We start from the raw sequence: 16,356 nt of genomic DNA, 5'->3' as shown, positions 1-16,356 counted from the left end.
AAATTCTGGATAACTTCTCAGAAAATTTTTCTTTTGAAACAAAAAAAAATATCGAGAAACAAAACAATTGTATTTCTGGGAAATGTTTTGATAAATTTTTCAAAAATTTGTTTCGGAAATTTTTTTAATAATTTCCAGAAATTTTTGAAAAATTTGGAAAAAATATTTCGATAATAATTTTTTTTTTACCCTTACGGATATTCGATGATCGAAAATCAATGGAATTTATTTGAATCGGTAGTAGTATCTATTATTACAACAAATAAATTCTCTGGCAAATGTCAGTTGGGGTAATGGGTATGTAAAGCCTTAACGATCTGTCCGTGTGGTGATCCCCATGCCTTATGGGTTTGGCACATATCTGGAGTGAGAACCAAAGCTCGTCGTCTCGTCTCTTGCATATGGGAGTAATTCAACCAACATTGCTCGGTCAGTGCGGGTGCGGCTCAGTACAGTGTTATAACGTGCGCCAGTTCAGTGGTACAGGCGGTCTGTAACTCCCCAGTATATACATATACATATTTACAGAGAGAGAAAACGACGTTTCATTTTGGGGTTTCAGCTGCCGTGACGTTATTCCCGCGGGTTTGCATACCCAATTCGCCATCGGATAAGCCGCTTACGAATTTCGCTCGATTGTATCTCAAATGAATCGCTAAAGCGTTATATATATATCAAATGTACTGAAATTACCCCGAAGGCGTATTGTCGTATTGCACGATAAATCATTGATTTTTATTGTACATCAATTACTGGGATCTTCTGCAATTTTTATTGGCGATTGCAATTTTTAAATCCAAAATTCAAACGCCCACACGACCATATTCTCTGTTTTCACTCAGTAAAAATTGTAAAAATATGAAAAAAACGTGTGGTACTCAAAATCGAGGCCTCACAGATGAAAAGAATCATTATTCCATTTATACACTTGCCTGTTGTGAATTCCCGGGAGACTATTCCGGCGGATGCACTCTACATACATTTGGTTGGATCATATATTTATTACGCTCTCATGTAAATTACTTGGCCATTTCTACCTCAAATGATGTCCCCGTTGTCTCATAGTTTTACACCGTGCGAAATAGAAATTGGAAGAGGGGGGGAAATAAAAGTGTACATCAAGGGAAAAAAGGGTCTCCAAGGGTTGGCCATTGGTGTTGGATGCTAGTGAGGTAGTACAGTGTTAGTGCGAAATGTTGTACCTCTAAAGAAGACGATGCGATAACTTGTATTTTTCGTAGCTCCACTTTTTTATCTAATCGGATTTCTCGTATTTTCTTTTTTCGATTGTCATTTTAATGGTGAAATACAATTTCGTTGCAGAGTCACTACCGATGATATAAATTTTCCAAAACCGTTGAAAGCCCGATCTCCACGTCTTTAAATTATAAATTATCCTCTGAATATCTTTGAAGTGCGAGAATTGATGAGAAATATTATCGCAACATAAAGTATTCGTCGGTGGCGTGAAAAAAAAAATCAACGAAATTTCACCTCTATTTGAAAAAATACTTTTATCAGGATCAGATATAAAGGGTTCCATTCCATTTTCACGTGGTGTCGTGACCTGTTCATCGTTCTCGGTATTTCTCTCTACTCTTTTATTCTCGTATACACACGATACCCAGAGAGAAGAGGTCACTCATCTCTACCACTGAATTTTTATTCCACCTCACGGCCCCTTGTATTTCACAGGAACGTGTGAACACCCCAGGATAATTCCCCTCTAATTATCAGTCTGATGGTGAAAGATGAGAGCTCATGAAACAAATCAAAAACAACAATTTCATTCTATAAACATAAAAACCAACGAAAACCAATCCTAAAAAATTGCCACGCGCAGCCAGAAAAAATTTGAGCGAAAAGAAGAAATTGTTTCACTGAAATTATTCAGTCGAGAAATATGATCTCCATTCATGATATCAAAACCTCCAAATAATTTGAAAAAATATTGGATTACCACGATTTTTTAATCAATCCCACAACAAATGATTTCATGTGTTCCAATGGGCACTGATAGCCGTGCTGCACGTGTGCTGGAGGTTTCAGTCCTCAACCGCAAGCTTGCGGGTACACGAACAGCTGTTGTTGCTCATTGCTCAATACATTGGATTAACCGTACCGAGTTCTTTGAAAAATATATCCAGGAAGGCAAATAAATTCCATAGCAAATCGTCTCGCCCGAAATTCAAAGTAAAAAAAAAATTCCTCAGACTGTAAACGTTCGACATGATGATGCGATTTCCCAAAAAAAAAAAAAAAAGAAGATTACATAATAGGAAGCAGAACACAGGAGTGAAGAGTGAGTCCTAGCAATGAGATTCAACGGTTTTCACTTTGAATAGAAACACTTACCGCATTCTGCACTGTCTGTCTTCATTGAAATGAAACTGGATTTGCGTGTGGCTGTAAAGGGTGAGGGGGTGGCCAGGGGAGGAAGTAGGAGGATGAGAGAGAGGGGTATATTTGTCAATGTAGGAGTAAAGCCTGCAAGCCCTCATGTGTGTGCGTGTACCGAGTAAGCCACAACCGCAACGCCATACCACGAAGAGAGCCCCTACGGCAATGCAGTACTTCCAATTTTTCTTCTTGTAGTACATACAACTTGTACATCGGTCTTTTTGTTACAAAGGATGTGATTTGGGTTGATAAAATCTCTCCAGGTCAATGATGAGTCCCATTTGCGGTGTCTGAACCAATTGGAAGGGACAATTCTCTTCGGGACTCAAATTCTATGATGCCTTATCGTGATTGATATGTTATCGATGTGAAGAGCAATTGGTTATTTTTATTATTTGGAGTTCTGCGGAAGGAGATTTTGGGGGTGATGATTTTGACACTTGGAGTGGGAAATTCTGATAGCGTTGGAGGTGGAACTATGAAAGGACAGAATCAAGACCTCTGCAGGGGCTGAAAACGTGATTGGATTTCATTTGAATTGGCTTCCTCTCCAGAATTCGAGAAACGGAAAGGGGTGGACTAGGGACTGGTGCAAGCTACTGACATTCGTCGGTTGCAGATTCAGTTTCCAGGGTGCATATGACGATGTATGGAAATTGTAGAAGTCGTTGTCGCTTCAGTTGGAATTATTCGATCAATTTGTCAGTGGAAATCAGGGGATAGTGTCAAAATTTTTTGAAATTCCCTCCTTTCACTTTTAAAAAAATTTCAATTTTTTTTTTTGAGTGGCAAGTGAATTTTTTCCGAGTTACAATTTTTTTTGGATATTTAAGATTATGGGAATATTTAAATTTTCGATGTCAAATGATAACACCTAGTCAAAAAAAAAACACAATCATTTTCGGGCTTTCTGAATGGAGATAAGTCTGATCCGTGACATTTATTATCGTCCATTTTTCCGGTATCGAGAAATGCGATGGAAAAAATTTCTGGCAGTCGTGCACTGTTGGCTTTATCTCTTCATCCCTATATCCCCTCGACCCATCGACTCCGATCGCTAGATTCGCATGATGTAACCCATTTTTACTGTTCGCAAAAAGTTTTCCACACGTTTGTAGAATATCTTGCTAAATCGTATCCCAGATTCTCCGGGGCTTTTCCCCAATGTTTTTCAATGTGCGTTATTTCCCGTGTACTTTTTACTTTTTCATTGATTTTTCCGACTGAGGCAATCGTTCGAGTCTGGATAAACTTGCGCTGGAAAAGTTCTCGGAGAGGTCCTGCATCGATTATTGTACCAAGAAGTTGTGGAAACAAAAAAAAATCAGGAATCGATTATAAAAAAATCTCAACTTCTTCCTCAAACATCGGGAAATTTTTTTTTTCAACCGCAGATCCACCCGGTGGCACTCGTTCATTGACATTTCAACAAAATTATTTCGAGTTGATTTTTCATCTCCAATAAAATATCACGCGCACTGAGGGCTGTGTACAATTCATAATAATTCATTAATAATGACTGAGAACTGAATTTTCAAGCGATAGGTGAAAGTTTTCCCGGCGTAAGGCTTTCAACTCAGTTATAAAGCTTTCAATTATTCGTTCACAGAGAGGTAATTAATGTTGAAATGGTTTTCCATATGCATGGCTTCATCCTCACCTCGTCCCACTCCACTTTTTCCCGTTGTCACTGTGAACACGTTTGCACTAGCGTACATTCCCATTCCATAAAGTTTTCCTCCAAGTGCTTCGAACGCGCTTCAGTAGAGAATAAAAAAAAAATTCAAATGAAAAAAATAGCAGTTAAAAAAAAAATTGAAATGAACACTAAAGTCCTTCAACTTTTTTAATCGCACAGGGAGTGCAGTTTTGTACGCCTGTACCATTTCGTGATGTGTAATTTTGACTTTGCGACCCCACACTTGCGCGTAAAATGCAATTACGTTATCATCCATTTGTCATCCGCCCCTTTGGTATAACTTGTCGCCATTTCTATTTTCTTGTGAGCCCCCGAAGAAATGAAACTTGCTGTAAACCACAGAGAGAACAAATTCCTCATGCATAGATTACGATAAATTTATTATTAAAAAATAAATGCCATTGTATGAGTTGAATAAAAAATTTCGTAACAACTGCATCGAAAGAAGTACCAGGTGGCACTTGTTTGAAATAATCATGCAACGAGCAAATACTCGGCAGACAGCATCTGGTGATGCTGGTGAGGAGATAACTCTTCAGATTAGTGTTACCGCCTCTGGGGATGTACCGAAGAAACTTCCCTGGGATTTGTTAGGAACAATAACTCCACAAATTACTTGGCGAAATTCTTAGCTGCATGTGGAGTGGATTAATTCTTTTCTTCCTTCAAGTGTTCGGGTGAAGGATCCGTGAAGGTGATTCAAGCAAAAATTTCCCACTCGAAATAAATTCACCTCAGGTTCCTCTATAAATTATTTTTATTTTTACCGAATCGAGATAAAAATTTGATTAGAACAATTTCAATTAAACAATGGATTGAGCTTGAAATGAATTTATAATGGCGAGAATACTTGGTGATTAGATAGTCCCAAGGACAAAAGCTCGTTAGTACCCTCGAAGGCAATCCCTTCATATCTTCCACTGGAGAATCTGCAGGAAGCATTCTACGAATTAGCAACATGCATTATAATCCCGCAGACTGAATACCCTAAACTGCGAAGTAGCCACAGGCATATCTGTTGATGGTAACGGGAATGAATTAAACGCAGTGCTCAGACTAAAACTTGCAACAATAATTTATCCATTTGCATACCACTGTTTAATGTATAGTATGGATCAAAGCTCGAGGCTTTCAGAGTAAACAGAAAGGGTTTTTGTTTTCGTCCGAGAAAACAGCCCAAAATATTCATTCACGTTTATTCTCGAATTTACATGAGGCTAATTCCTGATTCCGCTGTTGCCCAAGGCAATGTACGATCTCCATAGCATCGAGAGGATCGACACGGCACTTGAAACCGTGATCTACCGGTCATTTCCGCGATAATGGAGAAACAATGTTGTCCTCCAGCCATTCCTCACCCTCTCCTTCCTCCCACAATTCCCCAAACTTCTCTTTTCCAGATCGAATTATCCGGCTAGACAAGAAATAAATTGAACACCTGCCATTAAACTTGGCCTCGATGGAAATTAACATCGAGATATTTTTTTATAAGTTATTAAAATTTCATAACGGTATTGACAAAAAAATTCAATATGCCACATGTGTAATTATTCGCAAAAACATTTCACGGATAATTGAAAATTAAATTTCACTGGATTTGCACTGGTGTTTGGGCAGGGTTGGGCGTGTCTGACCCCAGTACCTCCACCCGGGTCTTTATTCAACGTTTAGTAGACAAGCCTGCAGTAACTTCGAGAAATGCTACATCAACCGAGGTGCCCCTCAGGTAACCACAGCTTTTCCTTGGCATTAACCTTCTCCCTTCATTGCTCTTTAATGCGAGCACTCGGTGAATCATTAACGAAGGGCTCATTACCTTTTCAACAAACTCCATTTGACATTCAATGAAAAAATTCAATAATTATTCCGAAAATTCTCACCAAGTGTTTTCATAACAATTGGATAATAATTCAATTGATAATTATTATGACGTAAAATTGATAAAGTAATCCACTGAATGATGATGTTCTCTTGGATTTTACATAATTAATTGAATTACTGAGAGAAATTTGTTGGATGAGTCTCGGAATAGTTTCAATGAAATTGATCATCGATTAGATCGCACCACTTGAGATGAAATTGAAGATAAAAATTGGAGTGTGAGTCGAGTAATTTAATAGATCGATGGACATTAAAAGTTTATCTCCGAGAGGTACTAAGGCGGTACTAGGAGGGAAGAAGGTTAAAAGGCGTGAAGAAGGAACGAGGGAAGAGTGAGGGGAATGGTTCGGTAATAGTGGCACTAGGAGTTTCCTTCCGACGAGAGAAACCAATTTCCAAACTCGAAACTATCCGAACCGCACGTCTCCCTAATATTGCAACTGCTTCACCTGGTAACTCGATTCTACATACACGTAACTACCACCAGAATCGTCACTTTTACGCTCCACAATATCGCACAAGTCTGGCAGATTCCTGGGGAATTACCAGGCCTAGAGGTTGTCTAGGTTCTGAGGGATGAGGGATGCATTCGCGTTTATAGGAATTGAGTTATTGAGACTTACGTCTTGAGCTGAGAGAATTCTAGTTGCCGGTTGAATTGTTATGCTACCGGAGTGCGGACGATGGTTCAGGGAATCTGGTGTATCACCTCGGGAACATACGCCCCTGTACCACGGCAGATCACTGCCATTTCTCCTGTGTCTGTATTTCCTCCATGCGTGTCTAAAAGCAAAAATTAGTCATCAAATTTCATCACCCCTGGCACAATATCCTGGCAAATCCAAATTTTCAAATTAATTAAATAAAACAAAATGGATTTTTTGCAAATGAAATTGTCCGGGTGAAAAAAAAATTGTAATCGGAATATTTTTTTCAATATTCAAAAATATTCGAAGATTTTTCAAAACCTTTCCAAAAAATGAAATTGTTTTGTTCTCCGATTTTTTTGTTTCATAAAAAAAAATTTCGGAATATTTTTCAGAAATTTTTTGAAAATTTGGAAAAAAAAATCTCGATTACAATTTTTTTTTACCCGGGTGGATTGAATGGAGTAACTTAAGTTCACGCTCCTAACAATCAATTCACCGGGAATTTCTGTCACTCCTTCCCTTGGAATCTTCAAAAATTCAATTTCACATCCGAACACTGAGATTTATATCTCCTGTCATCGTCACCAGATGAATTCCCCGAAACTTCCTCACTTCGTTACCCGAAAGAACCGAAACCCCAGTCGAGGCATCTCCGTTGATACTGTAACCATCGATATCTCGATCAATCAACGGTGAAATTTATAGCACGTGGGTGTTGGATGTACAAAGTGAGAGACCCTGACGAACGGAAACACTCGCATCCCGATTCGGCCTAATACTGCGCAAAGAGATATTGCAGCATTGAATTGCAGCATTAATCAATGTCACTAGGTACCCAGGACACACTCTCCTCGATCTTTGAGGGAATATATAGAGTTACCATTTCCCATCGCCAATCCAGCTTTCTGTTGACTTATGACAATTGTTAAATCTCTGGGGTTGAGTCGTGTACCGGATGCACAAAGACGAGAAGGAGAAATCCTGACGAAGATTAATGACAGGATCGAAGGCAAGATTATTTCACCGAATGATTGGAGTACTTTAGATAAATCACGACACTAATCTACCGGTAAATATTTTTTTCCATGTACTGAAATCGGTTTAGCGTTTTTTTTATTGCGACATCGCATTTTTTTGATTTTCAAAATTTTTCGGATCGATTTTTTTTGGTTTTTTTATATTTCTAGGACTTTTACAATTTCTAGGGCATTCCTTTCTTTTATTATTCGACGCAGAATGGACGCATTGGAGGTAAAAAAAAAACTAGGTACCTAAATATGTGCAAGTTGACCTACATGGGTGGAACATGATACGAGGTATCTCGGAGGTGTAGAATCCAAGTGTCTTTTCTCTCGCTTAGAGCAACCCCTTGTGTTTCCAATGTTTTCAACCCTCTGGAAGTCACAGTCAACCCGGAGGGCGTCCCCTTATCTCTCACCTCAGAGACAGGAGAGTTAAATAAAAATTCGCCAAGACTTTTGAAATTATTTTCCTTCTCTTATCGCAGCTGATCGATAGAGTCCCAGAGACGAGTGGACAGGTCGTGAATCCGTCGGACGTTATCGAAAAAATTTCACGAAAAAGCTTTTGTCCTCGTAAACGTCACATTGAATTATCAATTACCAGTAAATAGCCCGATGTAACATCAAATAAATATTTTATTTCGTAAAATACAATGATCATTTTACCTGACACCAAACACAATTGCAACTGCGACGATGAGGGGTACGAGGGTGGCAAAGCATGCCAGGAATACCGTCTGCATGTCTGAGAATGCTGCAAGAATACCTAGAAATTAAAGTAATTACATTAATTAAATAGTTAGAGAAAAAAAAATGTGGGAATTTCGGATGTTTCATTCATGAATTCGCGGAAATGAGTGAAAATGGGCTTGAATATTTTTTATTTCCAGCGAAGAGTATGATTCTCGTGGGGATTTCTTTAACAAGGAGAAATGGTATACAGGTGAAAGGTGAAAGGGGATGGGGTGTTGAACATTGTACATGGGTGGTGGGATGTGGAGAGTAGTCGTAAAAATTGCTGGTACACAGTCGCTCGTTTCTTCTCTGTCAGTGCGTTAGAGGCAAGATTGAGAGAGAGAAGAGGATGGAATTTCAGTGAGATAAAGAGAGAGGATTTGGAGTGAGATCCAGGGGCGGTGACCTGGAAAATACCTGGTTGCACTGGCAAAACCCGAACTCCCAGTGTGACCCGCCAACGGGTGCAACATGCGCAAGATCGTATATGGTAAACAAAGTGGGCGACGCAACGAGCTTTTTCGGTTGAGATATGTACAGAACAGGTACATACGCAATCGAAACCCCCGCCGGGTAAATTCTCATGGATGCATACATAAATGGAGAAAATTGTTACCGAGATATTGCTCTCGTGTGCTCAATGCAATAGATTGCCGCGGATTCTGTTTATCCGCGGGATCTTTACATTCTCAGGGAACAGCGTAAAAAGACGCGCTAGGTTCACAACAATTTTTCAAATATTCATGAAGAATTTAATATAATAATATTAAAATTCAACGGTTATTGGAGAAATCGCGAAACGAATTGGAGAATTTTCACTTTGAAAAAATTTAAATTAGACAAATTAAACAAATTAGACAAAATTTCTCTGGATTTTTTTATGTGCAATTTGTGAGAGATAATTATTTGTAAGGTTTTAATGGACAAATGTGTGCGGCACTCAACTTGGAGTAATTGAGTAAAGAAAAGTACATGTTAATTAAATAATGTACATTGCGTTGACATTACGCATTCATCACTGCGCGGAAATAGGGAAACGTGTCATGGCAGACGTTGAGTGTACAACCGGACTGTCATGTGCGGTTAGAGGGATCCTCTTTGGTGGTCGTCAACTGTCCCTGTCAGTTTCACTGAAATCCGGGGGGCTAGAATCACTCGAAATGGCGGGCACGCGATAACCCACGTCTCGGAAAATCGAAATTGTACACGTGTAAACCTTAAGTGACTCAGCAAATGAATACCATGAGAACCGATTGAAAATGTCACGTTACCAATTTCAATATTCAAATCAAATATGGACGAGTGGTCAGACGTTGATTTGTACAGAGTCACAGAATTATTCGGGGATCATGCGAATTTATGGGACCGATACCACGAGGATTACTACAATCGACAGAAAAAATATCGCAGCTACTGTCAAATCCTTGAGGTAAATTGATTTTTCAAAATGCCTGTCACACCTCAAAATGACTGTCAATTTTTTGGATAGGGTTTGTGCCTGCCAAGTGCATCTGTCAGCGATGTAGTATCGATACTCCGTGAACTCCGACGTAATTATGTATCGACACTGCAAAAAATGCGGATAAACATTTATGGGCAGAATGAGAGACTCGGTGGTGGGAATGGTGGGAGAATGGATCGACCAGTGCCCAAGTGGTTTTGGGTCATGCACGGATTTCTGTACGATCATTTGAACGCCAATGAGAGCCTCCTGGATGTATGTATTATTGTACATGAATCGTATACACGTTTCAACAGTTGTACTTTACTGGATTTCTCCCATCCGTTTCCTGTCTCTCCCCCACGTAAATCCGTAGCAATTTCACGGTACTACGTTTATCTATCCGAAATCCACGCCAAATGTAATTTAATCCATCCCCCACCTGTAATTCAAGTTTTAAGATGCCATGATGGATTAATTTGACCAACAGAATTTGCACTATTCCAAAATATTCGATTCCTTCCTGAAATTCCTTAATCCATCGATTAAATTCGGATTATCTAGAGTAGTTCATCACCCTGATAAAAATTTGTTCAATTACATCAGGAGTATACGAATGAAAAAATAAAATTGGAAAAGCATTTTATCCGGTTACTTCCACTCCCAAAGTCACAATAATTCACTCGGAATGAAAATCAATTCCCCCCTTTCAATCCAGCCAAATATAAATCCATCAACTCGCACCAGTCCTCTCTCTCCCTGCGCCTGCAAACTCGTTGATATTGGACCAAAAAAAGGTGGTACATCGGGTAAAGATGACCCGGGGCTAGTGCACCAAGAACGAGTGACATTGGATGAGAAAAAGTGGGATAAAGTGGACGAGGAAAATGAAGTTGCCCGGGGCAATGGAGAATTTTCAGTCACCTCAGCTTCCCACAAGGGTGAAATACTCTTCATTCGTGCCCCCCGGGTGCTCAACACCATCAGGATGAATACAGTCTATGAGTTTCCAGATAGGCGAATGAATGTACCATCGAAAATGTTATCCAAAGTCGAGAGCCAATACAATCCACCCAGTGAAAATAACGGAGAACTTGACAATTCCCGCACAAGAAGCTGCTGCTCCAAGAGCAAAGGACCTTGTCAGACCAATTACCAGGATGTCGATTAAAAAAAATCATAATCTCCCAATTCTGATTCTCCCTTTTTTCCTTTTCCCTTTTTCCCTTTTTCCCTTTTCCATTTCATTATTGATCATTCGTGGATGTGTAGAATTTCTGGAGTCAATATCTCCAGTTTCGATGGTATTGTGATACCCATGCGATGAATTTAGCACTGACTTGAGGACCTGGAGAATGACTGAGAATCGAGTGAGAATGCAATCGGTGACGCCTCCTTGTTCCCTAGGATGTATGACGGAGATGATACGTCGGGTTGGACTTTGTCTTGATGCTTTATCGGTGAGACAGCCCATACCATAGATACTTCTCGAGGAGTCTACTCCTGGAGCCATCTCTGGATTGTGGGTGGGTTGGATACCTGGAAGACACTGGGATTTGTCACAATCTCAGTCACCCGACGACGGTGAGAGACAGGGGCACATCCCGCATGCCAGTTTTCCACTTGAAACAATTCATTGCCCTCCAGCAAGAGTGAAATACAATAGTATACATTGAAAAAGGTACGTTTTACAGACGTACCGTATGTTTTAATATTTACCGTTCCCCTCTCGAATACATAAATATGAAAATGGAAAATTTTTTATCCCAATGCGATACATCGGAAATTCAGCGTTCATGTGTCCCATAAATCATGGAATATTCCATGTATTATTTCAACACGTGTTTTCAAATATCTAGCGTCAATCTTACATCGTAAATCATACCATCGGTGCACCATGTTTTTCCAGGGTATTCAATGCGGAAGTGAGTGGATCCTGGAAGTGGAGGAAATTCACCGTGAGATCAGGGGAAATTGTACAAACACCGTAAAGTACGACGTCTGGTAGTTTACCGCTTCAACGTAAGAGATCGGTAAAATTATCTGAACAATTCTCTCAAGATCAGCCGGAATTATCGAAACGAATCTCGTTACCGATTTTTCTCTCATCCCCCAGGTGCATTGGGAGAAACTCCATCCAGAAGAGCGATGGAAATGTCAATATGAGAAATGACAAGGAGCCACATGATCCTTCATCAGGTTTCCTTGATAGAGCATACCGAGTACGACAAATGGTGGTGGTGTAAGATCCATCAGTTCATTTGTCACACCAGGATGTGGTCCTGTCCCGAGGAGCACTGACTCGATGAATTCACTCGAACGTCGAGATTTTCCCCCAAAACTACTAACTACTACTAACTTCAAACCACACGAGTTTATCTGAATAATCAGCCAATCCCTTATCACTGTGAATCACATCACCAAAGATGGCCCACAGCTCAGAAAATTGGTGTATCGGTGGGAATTTTCATAGCGACAGATATCTTGGACGTTCATAAAGGTAGAGAACGGAACGCTTTATGAGCCATTCAGATGCCACGAAGGGTAATGGGAAATGGCGTGGACAAAGGATAGACCTGAACTATTCACCAATTTAGTTATAGGATATACCCTGACGTCGCTTTTCACCGAGGATATGCGGTACCAATTCCTTTCGTATCATCACACCCTATTATCTGTGATAACACAGCGTGAGGCTGGGCTCCAACATGGCTGTATCGTTGGATATTTACACGGTGGATCAGCCGTGGGAAATAACAACCCTCAACGCCAGTGTCAACACAACGATTCACTTGGCTCTCCACCATGTAGAGAAGAACAAGCAGTCCCAAGGATTGAGAAAGAATCCGTATCTTTTCATCAGTTCGTATTGTTATTACTCGAGATTTAGACTGAAGATTGTTTATCTTAAAAAATATGAGTAAATATTGGATCCCATTAATCTCGAAGAAAGGAAAACCGAATAAATAAAGAAAACATTAAATTGGAGATAATTAATTCTCATTAATTCACCGGATAAATTAACTGTGACAGTCTTCCAGATGGTAAGTGGGTAATTCTGGGATATTGTCACAGATTGAAGCTCTGAGAATTTAATGACAGTACTGAGCTGCATTGGAAGTACTTTATCTTTGTTAAATCTTTTATTTGTTCTTAGGAGGGGCTTACGACCCTCTTGAGCCAATTTGTTCGCTCACCGTGAAGTGGAAACAAAGTAGTTGTTGTCCTCGATCATATGAGGAAATTCATCAATCCCTGGACCCTCGTTGGGATAACATGGGATGGATGGCTTGACAGTGGAGACACGTTCCTGGGAATTTCGGGTATTCGTGGGGACTCCCTTCTGATATCCCAAACCGATCGATCGACTGTCACGTACGGGCATCAATTTAGGCACCAAAATTTGCCCCAGATAGAAATCTCATCGAGTTACTTGTGCCACTGGTCCCTTTTTCCTGCCAAATGAAAACTCTAGTTCCGACAATCTCCCAATTTTATCCTAAAATATCATGAGTTCGTGTACTGCTCGTATGGATTGATTACAGTATTCTTTATTTCGGATTCAATATCGCAGAGCTATTGATGCACAATGAGGCAAGAGAATCCACCAGGGACTGGCAAATACCGTAAAATTTAACGATCAGGTTGGCAAGGTCCAGTATAAAAGAGTTTGATGTTGTACAACCATAAAAATTGGTGACAGTGCCATTATCCTGCTTGCCTTTTCGTCCGACTTTTTTTCCCACCATAACTGAGTTCTTGCATGGGTTTTATGGATCTTCATAAACCGTCAGTTGACCGTCCATTCCGGAAATTCAATGCCCAATAAAAGCTGTTGCCTACAATTTTCGTCAAGGGAGGGATCATAATCATCAGGATCTGATCGCTATTATCGTTATTTCTCGAAGGCAAATAATTCGATGAATAATAAATAATTTTGCACAGAGAAAACACAACGTGTAAAATACGAGATTTAAATTGTTATTGGAGGAGTACAAAGAGAATTTTAAATGATTGTCAATGACGCGTATGAGAGACAAGACGTTTGGTAAACGCAGGAGATGATGTCTCTGTCCGTAAACATAGCAATAATCCAGCAATCCCCCGCTGGGGCTTTTCACGACACTAAAGACAGATTGCATTATCATAAATCTCGTTACATGGTAGCGTGTACTTTACGGTCGGAAGAATCAAGCACCTTCTTCTGGCACAAGATACTCGTGGCGCACATCCCCGATTCAAAATAAAAAAAAGAAACTCCTCATCGATTGAGAGAGAGAGAGAGTTATCACTGATCGACGACTTTTACATGCAGGCATTTCCATAAAAATTGTTGATGTGTGAGTCTCAATGCCCAATCCAGTGGGTGAGATCAAAATTTTTCCTGAGAGAATAGGGAATAATCGATTCTCACCGGTTGGTCCGGAAAATAGAGAAAAATAATGAATTCTCATTATTTTGGAAAAACCAGGGGTTCACTGAGAGAATAGAAATGAGCGGTGGGAATTTTATGGGTGATAATTATCATGAATCATTGGGATGAAACTAGACTGGGATCTAATGAAACCCTGGAGGCAGCTTCCGGTGAGGTTGTGTTTTTAACGACCAACGTAAATACCGGAATATCGGGGTAAAGAAATTAAAGGAGACTGTAATAATGTACAGGGATGTTTCTGGTTTACGGACAAAAGGTCTCTCTCGAATCTAGGGCGGAATTGTTCGAATTATTTTCGGACGGTTTATGAGTAGAATTAATATGCCAGTGGAGAATTCACGAGAACTTCAGACCGCATTTGACGAAATGATAATTCACTCTGGAGCGCACATTTGACGCGAGATTAATTCAAATTTCCATTTATCAATTATATTCTGTTATTTTTGGATAAACTGATTCGACGAATATAGCGTAATTAATATTTTAATGCCCGCGAAGTTATTCCAATAGAAATTCGAAAGTCTGAGGGTGAAAAAATTGGTGGAATGAAAAAAATGTGAAGTTTTCCAAGAGAAAGGGCTCTACACAAAGTTCAATGGAAAGTAGTAACAGAGATTTGAACTTCGCCCCGAGTTTCGAGACAAGAGAAAAAGATTGGAGAAGTAGTGGACCAATTCGTAATCCTGTGACTTAAAGAGGCACCTCTTGCCCTTCTATTTTACCATTCGAGAGCTTCCTGGATGCTGGAGGAAAAATACTGGAGAACAACTGAAAGGTTATTTTTTTTTTAAAAAAAGCAACTTGAGCCGGAACCAATAAGTAGCTCGAGAAATACTTGGGATATTATGGGACACGCAGCATTTCCATTTCCTGGAGTGGGCGAGAGCGTGGAAAATGGAAAATGGAAAAACCACGGTCTCCACCCAATCGGCACAGATTTCAAAGGGAGTGTTCTCCTGTGGAATTGAATCAACCCCGAGGTAGAGGGACGAGGGGTGGAAATTTCTGTGGTTACATAAGCCTGGGGTGTAAAAAGACGCGGGGAAAAAAAAATATGGAGAAAAACAGGAATGTAACAGAGGAAAGAGGAAGAGATAAGAGAAATTTAAAAGAGCCGTGAGTTTTCCTTCTGTCTTTGATACTTTGAGGTACATCCGTTGAATTTCATTCCCTTTGATCCTCACTCTGGTATCTTTCGAATGGAGCACAAGCCAACCAATTTAGAGGATCGGTATTATTTTTTTTTCGTCTGAGGCTCGAGAGAAACGTGTGGCGAACCGCTGAATTGGCAAACATTTCAAATGTGCAGTCAAAAATTCAGAGTGAAGCAATAAACAGAGTACAATTGTGAGGGAGCCCGAAAGAAGATAAATTAATTTCCCTCGATATTATGAAATCATCGCTTCGTTCTTTATCAATGAAAATGGAGATAAGTGGAATGTCCGCTCGCTGGGAAGTACAAACGTACAATAATCATGCACAATCTCGACAGAAAAATTAATTTCATATTTGTACTTCCCCGTCATGATAGCAGTCCTATATAACCCGATAATTCCATGATCCAGGTATTCAGTACATCTCCAGCTGTCGAAGTACCATGGCTAAAATCTACACCTACTTTTTACTCGTGACGCTCGCCGTCTTTTTCGTAACTGCTTTCATTCCAGGTAAATTGATAATATTTTTAAAAAATGGACAATTGCTATTTTTTTGTGTCCATACAAAAAATTGATTGATCGAAATGAAACGAATGAAAAATCCCTCGCTCTCGTGATATCAGGGGCTTGATAAGAATAATCGTAATAATAATAGTGTTACTATAATAAAATTATAATTGACGGATAATTATTTCAGTGAACGCCTACACTGAAGGAGAGGCTCTAGAAAACGTTCAAAATGGACCTTTTGCAAGAAGGGGATGTGGCGGTGCCAATTGCGCTCTTCTCTGTAATTTACAAGGCAAACGTGGAGTATGTGAAAATGGTTCCTGTGTTTGCAAGAAACATTAACAACTTCACTTGACCCAGGAAAAACAAAAAAAAAAAAGTTCCTACCCGAGAAAAAACACCCGCAATTAAACCCAAAACTCTGTA

The 16,356-nt window shown here is 39.7% G+C and overlaps 2 protein-coding genes and 1 long non-coding RNA gene across 3 annotated transcripts in view; 2 read left to right on the top strand and 1 right to left on the bottom strand.

The window, feature by feature from the left end:
* The window catches only part of LOC105269261 (uncharacterized), a 63,210-nt gene that overhangs the window by 18,116 nt on the left and 28,738 nt on the right, over positions 1–16,356 (top strand). The gene's annotated exons all lie outside the window — the stretch shown is intronic.
* Positions 1–16,356, bottom strand: part of LOC105269260 (uncharacterized) — an 83,997-nt gene that overhangs the window by 52,541 nt on the left and 15,100 nt on the right. Inside the window, exons 3-4 of the mRNA XM_011309366.1 lie at positions 8,319–8,418; positions 6,604–6,763 (exon numbers count right to left, since the gene is read on the bottom strand). Coding sequence (XP_011307668.1) covers positions 6,604–6,763; positions 8,319–8,418 — 260 coding nt within the window. The remainder of the gene's footprint in view (positions 1–6,603; positions 6,764–8,318; positions 8,419–16,356) is intronic.
* On the top strand, positions 9,531–11,020 carry LOC105269259 (uncharacterized). The gene is made up of 3 exons (XM_011309365.1): positions 9,531–9,816; positions 9,877–10,104; positions 10,547–11,020. The coding sequence occupies exons 1-3, from the start codon at positions 9,682–9,684 to the stop codon at positions 10,997–10,999; spliced, it is 816 nt and encodes a 271-aa protein (XP_011307667.1). The 5' UTR covers positions 9,531–9,681; the 3' UTR covers positions 11,000–11,020.

The sequence above is a fragment of the Fopius arisanus genome, unplaced genomic scaffold (assembly GCF_000806365.1).
Source record: "Fopius arisanus strain USDA-PBARC FA_bdor unplaced genomic scaffold, ASM80636v1 scaffold00066, whole genome shotgun sequence".
Classification (NCBI taxonomy): Eukaryota; Metazoa; Arthropoda; class Insecta; order Hymenoptera; family Braconidae; genus Fopius; species Fopius arisanus.
Note: the sequence above shows the minus strand (reverse complement) of the source record. Positions and strands in the feature narration are given on the sequence as shown.

Coding starts and splice junctions, on each gene's coding strand:
- LOC105269259 (XM_011309365.1), top strand. CDS start 9,682: ATGGACGAGTGGTCAGACGTTGATTTGTACAGAGTCACAGAATTATTC. Junction 9,817..9,876: donor GCTACTGTCAAATCCTTGAG/GTAAATTGATTT, acceptor TTTTTTGGATAG/GGTTTGTGCCTGCCAAGTGC. Junction 10,105..10,546: donor CCAATGAGAGCCTCCTGGAT/GTATGTATTATT, acceptor CTTTCAATCCAG/CCAAATATAAATCCATCAAC.